We start from the raw sequence: 15,642 nt of genomic DNA, 5'->3' as shown, positions 1-15,642 counted from the left end.
AAATCTACGTATACATATTTATAAAAGTACAAGTTTAGCGGGAAAAAAAAAGCAGCAACATAGACAGACACCCCTTCCCAACTTCACAAGGTTTTAATGCCCTTAGCCACCATCGCCCTTAGCCCCCCCTTACTGTGACAAGGAACTCGCGATGGTGGCGTATCCTGACGGGGCGATTCTATTAGCATCTCCATAGAAAAGGGCACACTCGCACATATAGGGAAGGCTTCGAGGATCGCGGAGCCATGTGCCCCACGTTGACTCGGGTTGAGAGATTACTCACAGGACACAAAGGACACACGCACACCCGCACACTGCTAAAGCCTCCTCACAGCAGGTGAGCAGGTCGCGACGGATCAGTGGACCTGGTAGAACTGACAGTAGAAAGACGGTAGTAAGCGTCTGCGTTTGGTGGCACAAGTTCACGAACCTTCCGTTCCAGACCCATCATTGGCCCCAAAACGCCAAAAACACTGGCATCGCTTTTCTCAGCGGAAGGCGATGATGAAGTTTCTTGATCCACTAACGAACGCCAACGCGCGACCCGGGAAAGCAGCGCCAGTGGCATCATCCGTGATGATAATTAGAAACGATAAGATCCCGAAAGCGAGGGTCTCGGTTCCATCTTGAAATGGGACGAAACAAAAAGCCGGCGCGTCCTTTCGAAATGTCGTCCCGTTTTTGCGTGTCGCGTGTGCGTTTGAACGGAAACCCACGAAAAACAGATGATTACGTTTTGCAATCCTTTACCGAACCATATCAGCTAACGAACGATATCAGATTACGTACAGACAGCATAAGCATATAGCCAACAGTCCGTAAGGAGCAGGTGGGTGGTAAACCTTCCCAAATCCCCCTTTCAACTCATCGTTTTAAGAGCAGAGACAGATGTGTATAAAAGAATACTTCAGACAACCCTTGCGTTGGATCTGCGTTTGTGGGTTTGCGCGTCCACATTCTTGTTCTGACCGGGTTTGCGTTCCATATCGCTCTATCTCGCTCACTCACTCTTCCTCTCGTTCGCTAAATTAGTAACTAAGGAGCTGCTGGAGCAGAAGCCAGTGTATATGTCAGAAGCCAGTTTTCCGTACGCCTCAACACGAAGCGAACCGCGCAGTTTTAACTTAAACCCCCCTCCAAACTAAACCATATCTCTCTTACGCAGAAGAAAGGACACAATTTGTGGTAGCGAGGGCGACTGTGGGAAATAGGTCGAATGGTCCCGCATACCGGGAGACGAAAAGGTACACATTTGGGAACTTATAATCAAAACATTAAGAAAAAAGAAAGAAAGAATCTATCTATACACGCGTTCACGGGGAGTCGGGTAGCACAAGGGATAGCCCCTTGAGAAGGGCTGATTCGTGAATAACGACGTATTTACAACCTGACGGGAGGCTGGTGGGAAGAAGCAAAAAAAAACCCCGAACAAAAAGCCCAGCAACAGATACAAATCACCCTTCATCTTAGCATGTTAGCCGAACACAACGATTTTAGAGTGTTATATCGTAGCACCGGCAATGTCCTGCAGACAGGCAGACGACGGTGGGAACTGCAGAACGAAGGGCGGCATGGGAACTGCACATACGAAACAAGGGCAGGGACGCACGGTGCAGGAATCGTTGGAAATCGTGGGGCGGGTCCTTTCAATCTCATTGTAAGCTGTTACAAGTAAAATTCATACATAAGTGTGCGTGTGTGTGTGTTGGTTTTGCGTTCTCGTTCTCGCTTTACAATTATCGTGTTGCCGCGTGCATCCTTGTTTCCCCCCGGCAAACGCGCATCGTCCTTGCGGCGACAGGAAGGTGCATTGTAATGGAGAAGGGCCCGCTCATTAACGTCCGCCGGCGCCGCGAGCGGGGATGCATTCCGCGATGTTGCAATCTGCAAATTGTGAACCTCATTAGCAAGGCGCATGTAAGCATGCCGCCGCCGCTGGATGCCGTTGATACCCCCGTGGTGCACAAAAACCTACCGACGGACGCGTACGGGGATTGCACGCTGCACCGGCAAATTGACGGAGATTCGCGTATGCGGGCGAGTTGAAGGAAGCAAAAAGAAGAAGAAGATGCAAAAATGGGATGCATATTTTGTACCATGTCACCATGGTAACGGCGCATTTTCCAACGGCAACGTTGATGGTACACGCGCCCCGTTGATCCGTGATGGCGGCCGTGCGTGGCGACACAGCTGCGTAACGATTTGTTCACGCGAAATGATGTTTTCCCGATAGGGGACAGACGACGAAGGAGTACACACGGTTGAGGTTTACATCATGCGGCGGTATCATACGGCACTAAGAAACGCAACTACAAATAGCAAGAAATAGTGCAGCACGAGGTGAATATTTGTTCGGCGAGCGAAGGAAGAAACCCAGATGTGAATAGCAAGTTCGATCCGTTGATCGCGTTCTGCGGCAGCGGTTTCAGACGCACGAGCAGTATATCGATATGGTCTGTATCATAGACGGATTAAGGAACAAGGAAACAAAATAAAGCAAACATTTATGTAAAACAACCATTAAAAGCATGTTTGTTTTTATTTCCATGGTGAACGAGAAAGGACATTTCAGCAAATGGTAAAAACAGGATACATTTGTTACGATGATTCATTCTTTCCGAAGTATATTATTCACTCACGTATATTTCTTATTCTAGTAGCTCTTTTGGTTAAAAATTCTATCCATGATTCTAATCATTTTACATCAACATTTGGCATAATGTTTTGTGCGTAATTATTTCGCCTGTTAGTTCTCAACAACAATAAAATAAAACACTCCTACACCATGCTGGTTAAAATGTCATGGTAAGATAAAATATATATTTTATTGTCAACAATTAACGCGCTGCGCACTGTGAACAGGGGGAGAGTTTCTCCTTACAAAACTAATCGCGCCAGAAGCACGCGAAACAACACACAGTACATAAAACACACGTGCGCATACATGACAAATGGTCAAAACGCAACAAACGGCTCAACAGCCCACACAAAGGGAACGTGTGTTGCGTTCGACCACAAAAAAAGGGCTCACAGGGCAGAGAAACGGGCTAGCTGGCTTCACCCGCCGGTCAACGTTGGTTCCCGATGGTTCCGCAGCCAGTCACGCTTTGCTTAATGCGCTTGATGTCGCGTGCGTACGTCCGGCAGCATCCGCCAACAAAACGTGCCCCAAGCTCGATCCACTGCGGCACGTAGTGTTCCAGGGGAACGCAATCTTCCCGGCCCTGCCACCTGTGCGTGGAAGAAGCAGACTCGCCAATCAGTTAGTTATTTTACACCCCCAACGGACTACGGGTGTTTCTTGACGGATAACTTACCCTTCCTCGATGGTGTACACCTCACCGGAGTTGGGATAGACAATGAGCGGGATACGGCATTCAGGCAGCTTCTGCTCGTTAACACTCCTGAAGAGTGGTGTCACGATCTGGGGATGCACGCAATTCACACCCAACGCAAGTAGGTTTTTGTTGCGTCTCGCACGCGCTTTCGCCCAGAGGGAATTGACGGTTTCGCTGAACAGCTCTCCGTTGGCCAGGTGCAGGTTGTCCTTGCACTGGAAGGATATCCAGAACCGCACCGTTGGGTACTCCTCGCACAGCATATCTAGCAGTGCTTCGGCTTCCATCTGTGAAAAGGCAAAATGGGCTCGTTAGTCTTCCCTAAATGACTCCTCAAAACAGCCGGTTACCTTGCAAGGAATCGTCTCAATACCAAGTACATCAACGCCCGCTTCTAGACAGGCGTCAATCCGAGGACGATGCCACTTCTGGATCGTGTCCATCGACACCTCGCTCGAGTAGGACCCGGTGTATTCTGAGCCATCGTGTAAATGCGCCCCGTACGGTCCGATCGAAGCCACCAGCAACGGAATGGTCGGTCTTTCCTCAGCCGGTGTCTGCGCGAGGAAGTGATTGCGTGCCATTTGAGCCACACGTACCGTCGACTTGATCAGGTTCAGACTGGTGTCCTCGTTCAGGTGTAGATACTCCCCATAACCCTCGATGCTGGCCTGGTACGTGTTGGTCATGATGGCTTCCGCACCGGCTTCCAGAAAGTCTAGGTGGGTCTTGAATACGGCATTCGGATCGGTCGCGTTGAAACGGGCACTCCACAAAGGATCACCGTCAATGCTTTTGCCAACGTGTACCGAGAGTTGGGTGGCAAAGCCTCCGTCCAGTATGGTAACGCTGCTCATCGTGAATCTAGTAGGCTACGCGTCTCGAAACAAACTGATGCTATAAGCAAACGAGCACTGTCTAAGTAGGCGGTGGAGGAGAGATGATCACATCGACTTATCAAACACCCCTGCAAGATCGCAGGGAAAAAAAGGTCATAGACCACCTCGAACATTGGACGAACACAACCGGATCCATCTGGACGTTATCCCAGTACCCATGCCATTCTAAGACGCTGGTGGGAAGAAAAGTTTCATCGCGCAAAATGTGACCCTTATCAACTGGTCGCACTGGAACGGGTCCACTCGATCAGCTGACGGAGGTATTCCGTTGTGGGTCATAATATAGCTGCGTGGCTATCACCGAGTCAGCACTCGGCTTCAGGTTTCAGCCAGACGACGGTCAGCCCTTTCCGTCTGATTATCGCGAGCTATTATTACGGCACTGCATTGATTGCGTGAAGCAGACGATTATCGCGCTAGCCAACGCCAAGAAACTCATAGATCGTAGGTGAAGGACAATGCTCTTTTTGAGTGAAAATTGATTTTTGATTAGGCAACGGTAGCATAACCATCAGCGGGAAAGTAAATTTGAATTTCAAGCGGGTAAGTGAGAGAAATTCAAGCGGGTAAGTGAGAGAAAATATCTTGTAAATAAGGGCCTGTATTTGAAACATTATCCTTGCATGTCCAGTATTTAACAAACTGTAAAACAAAATTTAAAACATATTTGTTTTGATTCCGTTCCTCAGCGAACCATTGTAATGTTCTAAATGAAACGATTTGCAATCGCTTTTGAGAAATTTCCTGAACAAACCCTAATTTGTTATGAAAGCATGGAAAACTATACAAATAATATCTCAAAAACCTAAGCAATGGCAAAACCTAGCTCGTGTTGAAAATTCTGTTCAGATTTCCCAAAATTAAAGTGAACAATCAACAACAAAAATACCGTTGGGATTTCTAGAACGAAGGAAAATCACCGTCTACCAACTGCTCCTATCCAGCAGCAATTAGTCTGCAAACGATATTGTTTGTCTAAACAATATTTCTTCCTAACTTCCTAACCCTCATCGTACTCAGCATAAATCAAACCCGTATCCGTACTAAACTCCCATCTTTGCCATCCTTGCCATCGCAATCTATTGTTCTCGCGTCCTAAGCCACGCTTACTACGTTCAACAATTATGTAATTGTGTTTACAAGTCGTTGACTGGGGCGCAGCCTCCACCCACGCAGAGGGGGTGGGGGGTGGGAAATGATTATCGGGATTTATTTTCCCCTTCCAAATTACATCCGTCTCTACACCTTCCACACAAAAGAAACCGAGAAACTCGACCAGTGACGACCCCCTCGTTTGGGATCAAATGTCAAACGCTTGACACCGGAGCAATCATCATCATCTTCATCATCACCATCATCATCTTCACGGCGTGGTCCGGTTGGTTGTCATGGGGAGCGAAACTCACGCTTCCAACGCGTAAGATGCCGTACAACGGCCGGCGGTAGATAAGGACGAGGGCACCTCATGCTATCGCTGGACAATTGCCCGGACAACCCGGCAGCAAGCCGGTTCCGGTGCGTGACCGACGCGAACCGCCACGAACCGGCTTGTAGCGACCACATTTATTGCCGGATCGTATCTACCCCTAGGAAGCATCGCACCCGCCGGGATGATGAATGAGCGAAACGTTCACCATATCTTGTGACCTGATTCAGCTCCGTCCTAACACGCGTGAGGGCGATTTTCGCGCCAAAAAAAAAGGTGAAACACCCCCGACATTGTAAGGACGATGGGGGGGATGAAAAAAAAAAAACACACGAAGCCTATCTCTGGCAGATAATTCTCTTATCGGTACTGGGTTTGGACCGCAATTTCTTTTGCCACCTGCCTATTGTGCTCCTTGTGATGTGCTATTAAAATTCCCACAGATCGGGGTCAAGGTGGATGCGCTCGGGGTTTTTGTTTTCGGTCCCTGTACAGCAGGATAACGCCCGGTTTTTTACCGTTCGGTGCTGGCTTAGCGGTATGAAAACAAAAACACGCGCGTGGGATGTATAATTACACTTGCCTTTTTTCCGATTGCCGCCAGTACCGAGCGCTGAAGGGTTAAGGACTTTTTTTCCACAGGATAACAGTTGTTTTTTATTTCGAAAATTATTTCACCACGCTACGCTACCACCAACGCCGCTCAACTGCTACACGAACGGGTCCGATATTCGATGGCTGCTGTCGCAGCGAGACAAACTGCACGATTCGGCGTCCGAACAACGAATCTGGCCATGGCAGCTGTCTGCGGCGTCACGTAGACACGCGCCCGGCTAATCCGAATGTCCACCCGAGCACCCACACCCATAGAAACCAACATGACGCGCACTCGAGGGAGACCACTTGGAACAAATCGACCCCCCTCCGAGTCGGCACGGCCAGTTCTCAGCCCCCCCCCTGAGGCGTTTAAACGATGAACGTTGTTTGTAAACACGCTGCGCGGACAAACGGCTCTCGGTGAACCCATACCGTCACCCACGCTATCGCGGCTGCCGAATGTGTGCCAAACGATCCGACACGTTCCCACATTTACCCGTGGTTCCGATGGTTGTGTACGAGTGTTGTTTGATCGCGCTTGCGACGGCCGTTGCTGATCGTGGCCTCTTTCTGATGGCGTGGCGTAAAGAAAACGCAGGACATGACGAAAGGAAAAGGACCTGATCGTACAAACACGACGAAGTGCATGCTACTAAGACGGTCGGCCATTAACAGTCCATTAGTGTGGAAGCCATTCCACGAGCGGATCGTGCGTTTTGCTTCCTAACGTCAACTCGATCGTGAACTGCTTACATAAGCTTTCTGTGAGAGCCCGCAGTAAAGATTCACCGATTAGTTTTTCTATCCGATCGGGCGGGAGTGCAACATTGTTTCGTCTTTCGGTACAATTTAATTTATAAACATTTCAAACGGCCCAAGCAAAGTTAATCGCGCACTCATGCGTCGGCAGAAAATAAAAGAGCCCGCCCGAACGAATACATTGTAATTACATTGTTGTGCGCTCTTTCTATACGATTGCCCTCCCACAAACAATACTATCTTATCACGTGCCATTAAGTCGTAATGTGCACCATATCCAACGCTATCAATGATTGTTCTTCAATCAAACCCCCAATGGTGCTTCCTTTTGATGGATGGATTTAGCGGGGCGATTCCCATTTTCGGTGTAACGATGAACCTGCACAATACACACAGAACGCGGGCGGGTTTGAAGCCTTAGAAAGGGATTTTACGGTGAGTCTTTATTGGAGATTGCTGTACGCCTCTTCTCATCGACAGATATGTACAATTACGAAAAAGCGAGAAACAATCCGCGGTGTTGTGCCCGCTATGCTAAATTCTGCTTGCCCAAAACCCACTCCCACGCGAACCGTTCCGGTTCCGGTGGAGCTTGCAAGTGTGTTAAGGTGCGTAATTAAATAGAGAAGTAGAAAAGAACAAGTCCGGTACTATTCTTCACCTATGATTAATGACGATTCTGTTGAAATCCACCATCCTTATCTGCCTCGCTTGTTCGTCAGCCGTAAGTTCGTTCGTTCGATCGCATCAACTCCTGCGCCACTTCTACATAAGTTACACCTAAATTGATTGTAAAGCATTCCGAGCGATCACGCTCGCGCTCGTCTTAGTATATTAATGTTCCCATCCCAATACGCGAGCTGCCACAGTATCAGGTTTGGTTAGATGATCGATTAGATCTGATTTAGTTTTTGGCACCAACAGCCTCTCCCTCCGCCTTACGTTACGTCATTCTAACGTGTCCTGTGACACCGTGTCAAAGAGATTTCATACTTTCATAAGAATGCATTCACCAATCGAAAGCATAAGCTCGAATTACTTCTTCACAACGGCACCCTCATTTTGTTTTATTAGTTTAGTATCCTTTTTTTTTTTGCTAACCTACTCAGACGGGAAATTTGTTCCAATTTTTCTAGCCCCTTTTGAGCAACCAGCATGCTGCTTCGTTGGTTTGACTTGATTGAGAGAGTGTCTTTCACTTTGTTCGTCATTTGTACCGACATTTCTCCTATCGCAGTAAAAACGAAATCTCTCTAAAATCACATTTTCAAACTACCTAGATCATCACTCATTACAATGCTACTATGCCTAGCTTCTTTACGTATCTCTTCCAGGGGAAATGTGCAATGCCCTCACACAAACCAGACTCGGGGGTGCACTCAGTGACAAACGGAAAGGGATGAAAATCTGTGCTAAAATAACACACGATAGCAAAAGGCGAGTCCAATGTACGGAGGAAAATATGTAGTTGCTATCCTTTCTTAGTTACGTTACTAATAAGTAACGTTTTTTGTTTGCCTTTTCCGGCTAGCTGTCTTCTTTGTCATTCATTGTTTTATCATACCATAAAGAGAATCATACAGCCGATAGTGTAACAACATTAAACCTAAAATCTAACTGCTTTCTTCCATTCGCTTCCCACGCCGCTTAGCAAAGCCATTTGTTCAAAGTGTTCTTTGGGTAGAGCGCGCAATTATGTAGATTAACCGATCGAAAGTGGCTTACGCTAAAATAGATTAATAATGTTACAGGAACAAATGAAACAAATTAAAAGGAAAAACGTAAAATTATCGATCCCGATGCTCGTAAAGTGAACGCATTCATGCCCATGTTCAGAGAGAAACGCTGAATGAGGGAGATATTTTAACAGAAAAAAAATGGTTCAATATTCAAAGTGTTTAAATCAATACAACTGGTCGACAAGTAGGCCTTCAATAGCACGTTTTACGTCTGATAACAGTAGATTTACCGCCAAACAGTGATAAAGGCGCTCCATACATGTTATAAGATTTTGCTGGTATGCAGATAACCAGATCAGACATTTTTTGGCGTGAAAGAGAAGCGAGCTTTCCTTTTCGAAACGAATCATTCGCCTTAGTCTCAATCACTCGATGATCCCACCTCATACCGGCCGTTTTTGAGGACGATCACAAGCACCGTGATGTTGTCCACTGAGCCACGATTGTACGATTGCAGGGCAATGCTTTTGGCACCGAAATGCGGCTCATCGAGTCGATCCCGAACGAATGCGACGGCTTCCTCGTTGGTGAACGTGTCCCACAGCCCGTCGGATGCGAGGATAAGAAACTGGGGTCTAAAAATCGATAGAAAAAACGGCAGGTTATTGGAGAAATCGGTATAAGGACAATGTTTTTTAAACGTTCACGATCCCGCTCACCTGTGATCGACCAAATCAAACGAAAGCACGTCCGGGTTTGCAATGACCAGATTTTTCTCCTTCAGTGGGTAGTCGCCAAGGGCACGTGAGGTGGCTAGGATGCCAGCCACCCGCCAAACGCCCTTGAACGCGATGAATCCGCCCGCGTCAGCGATGCGCTTCTGCTCTCGTACCTGCTGCGGCTTGTGATCGAAGGACAGCGGAATAGCGTTACCCTTGTGGTCGCACATCACTCCACGCGAATCGCCCACATTGGCCACAATCAGCTTGCTACGGTGGATGACAGCGAGGAGGGCCGTAGTGCCTGCGAAATCCGACTGATGGGAGCGGACGAGAGAGAAAAAAATCAACGAGCACATGTTAATAAACAATCTTGAGAAAGAAAGACGAAGTAGTCAACAATCAATTTCAGCAGTACAAAAACAAATTCGATGGAAAATTCCCCCGAACTGATAAGACATTTCTCAGTGCTCCCAGTTGTCTGATGCTTCAGTTGCTCGCAGCACCATCGCAAACCAGTCGGTGAATTAACAGTAATGGCAGCTACACGAAAACTCTCCGTTTTCCGGGTGTGCCTTAGTGCGTTAATCCTTTTAGTTCCAACGTGCGTAGCACAATTTTCGGGCGATTCAGATGCCGAATTCTTGGTAAGCTCACCCGCAGGAAACAGTGGCTTTGGTTACGAAATGCTGCGTTCTCAGCTGGAAGACGTACAGACAAAGTATGTACCCAGAAAGTGAATTGGATGCTGCCTACAAATGCATAAGTAACTAACTTGCGATCATTACTGAAGTGTTTTAGAGATTCAGCAAAGCATCGCGAAAAACAAACCGAGTGAAACGCTGGAAGCAAATGTTGCGACCATCCTTGATCGCCTCAATACTGGCAATCAATGCGAATCCTTGCAGCACCACCTAACAGCTATTCTCAACCGACTTGAACAAATTGAAAGCCGTTTGAACCGTAAGACTACTTGTTCAGTGGATTGGATCATCGTGCCTTCAATCGACCTAAGTTTGCATTAACGCATGTTTGCTTTTGTAGAATCACCTCACCTATCCATTCGGGAGAGAATTGAACCAAACCAAATCCGAAGAACTTCTTGGAATAGGGAAAGTATATCCAACTTTCCTCGGAACCACCGCAGGGAGTACATAGGAAATCTGGATATTCCCACGAGGTCTGATTCGACACTGCCCGATATAGCTGAGTATAATAAGGGTAAGTGTCCCTACTAATGCCAGAAATGGCAGGCGTTACGACGGTTATTTTCCGTTTTCCCTTTCAACATGCCATTCGTATGAGTGTACTGTATTAAATTTTAACTATCTTTTTTTTTTTGCTTTAATCCAGTGTATGACTCATGCGATGACGTTCCATCATCGGGCATATGGAGGATTCGCAGTGGATTTCAAATAGCCAATATGAATTGCATCAAGTTTTAGACTTAAAACAAGCGCTTAGGATTCAACAGTCAGCAACCAGTGCAACGCGTAGCGAAAGTGGCTTGCAAAATAAAGAAACATTTCAATGAAATTTCAAAGGACTTACCATCTTCTTGGCTGCCTCGACAAGATCGTAATCGGCGGCCAGCACCTCGTCGGTGAGGATCTTCCCAAAGTTGATGCTCCCATTCTGAACGTAGCAGCGAGCTTCGTAGGTTTTCGGTTTCACCGGAGCCGGTACGCCGCCGGACGTTCCGTTGAGGAGATTCTTCTTCACTTGCTGCCGGGCCGGCGATTGATTGCCCATGTACTTGCTGAGCAAATCGTTCTCCAGCAGCTGGTTGCTGCTGATCGCACCATTACCGCCTCCACCTGCCGCTCCCCCCACAGCTGCTCCACCACCCGTACCAACCGTGTCTTCAGTCTTTGATTTGCGGAAGCTCTGCCGCCGCTGGACGGTTGCAGCCGCCGGATCGCTGTTCCCATTGTGCGCATTCAGCTTGTAGCGTTCGTTGATTTCTTGCTCCTTATCCGACCCAGGGCCGGCCATTGCCTTTCCACCTCGTTCCTCATCGTCTTTGTCCGTCTGCACGTCGGCACAGGCCAGATCATCTTTCGGCTCCGGTACGTCCTTCCCATCGGCGATCGCCGACGATTGCATGAGCTTTTGATTGATGTTCTTCACCAGCACGGTTCTGGCGTACTCGGCCGCGTACTCGCCACCATGCCCGTCAAAGATCGCGAACAGAGATATGCCGCTACTGTTGATGTTTTCGTTTATCACGAATCTGTGTCGGGCGATAACATCCGAAGCCGGAGAGGGAAGAAAACCTCGGATTCATTATCTACCAGGAAGAACGACCGTGCGTCAACGGCACTCCACGCCCTCTTGATGTAACACACGCTGCCATGTGAGCCGCGTTTATTCCGCACGGCAAACAAGGCCGTGCAAACAAACGATCGCTAAAGTGGGTATTGCCAATGACAAAGCAACCAAGCAAAAGGCGCGGTTGGCGGTTTACGCGCATTTTATACACAAAAAGCGCAACCATTTGTGTGCCATAGAAAAAGGTAAAAACGCTGCACCTCGCATCGGAACACGGGTTACAGTACAATATTCACAATTCGAGGCAAGCAATGCTTCACAAGGTTCGTGAGTGCGTGACCCACTGTGTAGCACGCATTTCACGCGAAACACATCGCTTATATCGGCGACGACAGATGACTGCTATTTTCTCTCTGCACTTTTCCGGCGCAGGCACGTATCGCAACAATCACCCCGTTTGGGGGATTCTAAAAATACGCGGCAAAACGGCTTTGACATTATGTGGAGCTAAGGAAAGGGGGCACATATATGCTGCCACCCACCGTCAACTTCTTATCACCTTCGGTCCTTCATCTCTCGGTCGTTGCCGTTGACCGATCACGAGAGCTCTGTGCAGCATGACCTCTCCCACGCATCTCTTACCTGTCCTCCATCTTTGCCCGTCGTCCTTGGACTGCGTACACGGCGCTTCCGGTGGTGCGTTCCTCCCAGCTGTACTTCTCCGCCGCCGAGGCCAACATGGACAGCTTCCCGGATCGGCCACCCGCTTTGCCGCCCAGCCCGAGCGTGTTGCTGATGCGTCCCAAGAATCCGCGGCTCCATACCTCGGCTGCTTGTAGATACAGGACGAACAGACAGATCAGCAGGCCGGCGATCAGGACCTCCGGCTTTAGCAGATACACGCGCATCACTTTCCAGACGTAGCTGAGCGAACTGTTGAGCGGCGCGACGCCGACTGCGAACTTCGAGAGGAGCTTCATGTGGGACTTGGACAGCGTTTGATACAGTATCTTATCTTCCAGCTCGTCCTCCATGTTCCCCGGGCGATCACTGCGCCCGAAACCGTCTCGGTTGTGGTGCCGGTGCGTACACGAGACCACGAGTGTGTAAATATCAATTACAACCAGCCGGATCAGTCGCTTAAATTGTTCCCAACTGTACCAGCGGCAGACACATTCTTCGCACCGATTTGGGTCGGCGAATGCTCTTCCGTGCCGTGGAATATGAACTTTTTAACTGCGTAACTGTGCAAGTGTCAGCAGCTATCGCAGTAGCACGGAAAATATCGGCCCCTTTTCGAAGTGCTGACGCCAGAGATCGGAAACCCCGATCGGCTGTCCTTTGCCCCCCTTGGTCCGTCACAGGGGAGAACACCTCTCGGAGCGGTAACCCGAGCTTCGTCACTACTCTCAACTATCGCTCGGGGCACTTCTACAAGCTACAAAGAAACTAAATTTGGCCGCAAATCCAACAGCTGCGAGAAGCTGCGACCGCTTGAAAATGTGTTGCAAAACACGACTCAGCCGCTTGACGTGGTTCGAGCTGTACGTTTTTCGAGAAAACAACTGCGCCTAATAGAAATGAGATTCGTACGACGCGTCGTTTAAATTACTACACCTTCCTATGAGTTTTCTTTACTAAGCTGGTCTCTATGATAAATATGAATGCATTTAGGGGAGTATTATTTTTTTTACAAAATAGTTGCTTGACGTGGGCACAAACGTCATGATGACAACACCCCTCGGGAAGTACTGAACTTGTAGTCTGTAAACAGCTGAATAAGGGTGCAAATTCGCTGAAACCGGAATTTGAATTAGCAGTAAGAAAATGAGGATTATCCTTTATCCTCGAAATAATTCCTTGAAAAAAATCAAAAGGACTATTTTTTGAATATGTTTCATCACAAATAAGTCGATACAACTTTGATTATACTGCATTCTGATATTTGTCATGCCACGTGCTTCTAAACCTCAGAAAAAGTTTAAATTTTGCAATGAACCACTTTGGAAAAGGATTCACTACATAACTAGCAATAACCCTCAGTACTATCAGAATTGTTCTAATCATAAGCGTTATTTTACTCACATGCTCTAACACGATTGACCATATATCTATGAGTAACCCTCTTATGTTTTGATTAGAACACCACGTGCATGTGCCGAGATGTATTTCGAATCAACATCTTTCAACCAATATTAATCGTTTTACAAACTAATAACTTTCCAATAAGTTTTAGATTCAAAGCGATTTTTTATTAGAATTCTTCAGCATAATTGAAAACAATAAAACTTTCGATTGGGCTGACATTCTTATGAAGGAATGCATTGATAAGAATCAGAAACTATACATGTTTTTGAAAACATCTTTAGAGAAACATCCTTTTATAGCACAAACCCCAGTATATTCCAATTTATCAATACCGTGCTAGTAGCAGCAAACGAGTATTTCTTAAGTGCATTTAACTTAACATAAATTGGCTCTGAGAGTTAATATAAATCGTAGTGTAAGAAGCAGGATTTTTGTGAGAAAATTAGTTAACAAACATGAGAAGATTAGTAATTCAGAGGGATGAATTTATATTGATCTTAATTTCTGCCGGTAATTCCTATATTTTTCCAATATTTTGTAAAAATGAACGCTCGTCGGTACAGCACTCACGTTGCTGAAGTGCATCCAGCAAAAGTTCATCTGGTGTATGCTCAAAAACAAAAACAAAAATCACTCGCGAGAGCACTCATGCTCTCATAGATCTCTCACGCACACATTTGAGAGGTAGATTTGTCAACAAAAAAAGAACTATTTCGTTTGTATATACCATTTCCACTCATATTTTCCTCCTATATTCACATGCCAGGCGTGTCGAAGCACTCACGTGTACGTTTCAGCCATGAAAGTGCATTTTTCTACTCGAGAATAAAGAAATTAATGTGGCATAAAGCATAATAACTATGAAGAACATTAATATCTAAAAATATATCCTTGCCAGAGGAATTCGGAATTGATAATTGTTCCAACTGCCAATTAAGCACAATTCACTCGATTCGACAAACCTGCCTGCAGTGAACCGCGTGCGTGCGATGCGACTCCGGTACCAGGCGCCCACTCTAGGCACTCACTTAGTTCATTCGAAAAGTTAGGTTGCGTTGGACGTGTTTTCTTTGCCGTAAGCCTATCCCCGTTTACGACGCGTTTTGTTCGAAACCAGCTGCCCTATCGTGCAGCCGCCTGTCCTTATCAGCACACCAGAACGGCCCGTTCTAGAGCACTAGGACGCGTTGTGCGATCGTAACGGCTGTGGCACGGAACGGAAGTTCGTCGGCGGGAGACAAAATCGATTAGTCTGGCAGCCAGCGCCAGGATGTGAGGTGGATGAAAGGAAGGATTATCGGTTGCCTCGACGGCACTCACTGTGTTGCGCATTGTGTAAGCGTGTGCGTACCGGCACTGTTGGTGCGTCGAGCATAGTGTTGGTGCATTGCAGTGCGTGTCCTGACGGTTGGTGCCTGCTCGAGGTGATTTGGAACCACGAGTCGATTTATTTGGCCCACATCGTGGGTAGATATCCTTTTCCCAGCATATCTCGAAGGGCAAAGCAAACAGCAGCCTTCAAACGCAACACGAGGAGGAGTTTTATTCTTTTCGTGCGCGTTTTCGTGCCCATCCCAAGATGGCTGAGAAAGTGCAGCCAATAGCCTGCGAAAGCACAATTCATTGAATCAATCATCCGAAACGGCGGTCACCAGCAAGCGAAAGGGTGCGCAGAAACGTTCCCCATCGTTTTGTTGGCAGGCCGCGATTGCAACGGCTGCATAGTGATGGTGATAAGGAATTTCTCCGACCAGAGTGAGAGCCGTTTCATCATCTCGGGCTGCGTGTGACAAAGCCAATGTGTTTCCCCGCGTACGTGTGCATTTGTGCCTTAATGTGCCAGCGAAAGTGATGAATGGCATGCGA

General features: G+C 47.4%; 2 protein-coding genes across 2 annotated transcripts; both read right to left on the bottom strand.

The window, feature by feature from the left end:
* Nucleotides 1–2,847: 2,847 nt before the first annotated feature.
* On the bottom strand, nt 2,848–4,195 carry LOC128725317 (uncharacterized). Its single transcript, XM_053819050.1, has 3 exons — nt 3,689–4,195; nt 3,318–3,625; nt 2,848–3,231 (listed from the first exon to the last, which is right to left on the bottom strand). The coding sequence occupies exons 1-3, from the start codon at nt 4,193–4,195 to the stop codon at nt 3,069–3,071; spliced, it is 978 nt and encodes a 325-aa protein (XP_053675025.1). The 3' UTR covers nt 2,848–3,068.
* A 3,244-nt stretch (nt 4,196–7,439) lies between these two features.
* On the bottom strand, nt 7,440–12,722 carry LOC128725140 (protein phosphatase 1L). The gene is made up of 4 exons (XM_053818861.1): nt 12,331–12,722; nt 10,969–11,650; nt 9,418–9,734; nt 7,440–9,333 (listed from the first exon to the last, which is right to left on the bottom strand). Exons 1-4 carry the CDS (start codon nt 12,720–12,722, stop codon nt 9,120–9,122), a joined length of 1,605 nt encoding a protein of 534 aa, XP_053674836.1. The 3' UTR covers nt 7,440–9,119.
* Nucleotides 12,723–15,642: the final 2,920 nt, after the last annotated feature.

This window comes from Anopheles nili, chromosome 3 (genome assembly GCF_943737925.1).
Source record: "Anopheles nili chromosome 3, idAnoNiliSN_F5_01, whole genome shotgun sequence".
Taxonomy (NCBI): Eukaryota; Metazoa; Arthropoda; class Insecta; order Diptera; family Culicidae; genus Anopheles; species Anopheles nili.
This window is presented reverse-complemented; position numbering and strand designations above follow the sequence as displayed.

What these genes read in the sequence shown, in the direction of transcription:
- LOC128725140 (XM_053818861.1), bottom strand. Translation starts at nt 12,722, where the DNA reads ATGGAGGACGAGCTGGAAGATAAGATACTGTATCAAACGCTGTCCAAG. An exon ending in TCGAGGCAGCCAAGAAGATG is followed by an intron (nt 9,735 to 10,968) that starts GTAAGTCCTTTG and finishes CGCTCCCATCAG; the next exon opens with TCGGATTTCGCAGGCACTAC. An exon ending in TTTGATTTGGTCGATCACAG is followed by an intron (nt 9,334 to 9,417) that starts GTGAGCGGGATC and finishes ATCGATTTTTAG; the next exon opens with ACCCCAGTTTCTTATCCTCG.
- LOC128725317 (XM_053819050.1), bottom strand. Translation starts at nt 4,195, where the DNA reads ATGAGCAGCGTTACCATACTGGACGGAGGCTTTGCCACCCAACTCTCG. An exon ending in TTGAGACGATTCCTTGCAAG is followed by an intron (nt 3,626 to 3,688) that starts GTAACCGGCTGT and finishes GCCTTTTCACAG; the next exon opens with ATGGAAGCCGAAGCACTGCT. An exon ending in GTGTACACCATCGAGGAAGG is followed by an intron (nt 3,232 to 3,317) that starts GTAAGTTATCCG and finishes TTCCACGCACAG; the next exon opens with GTGGCAGGGCCGGGAAGATT.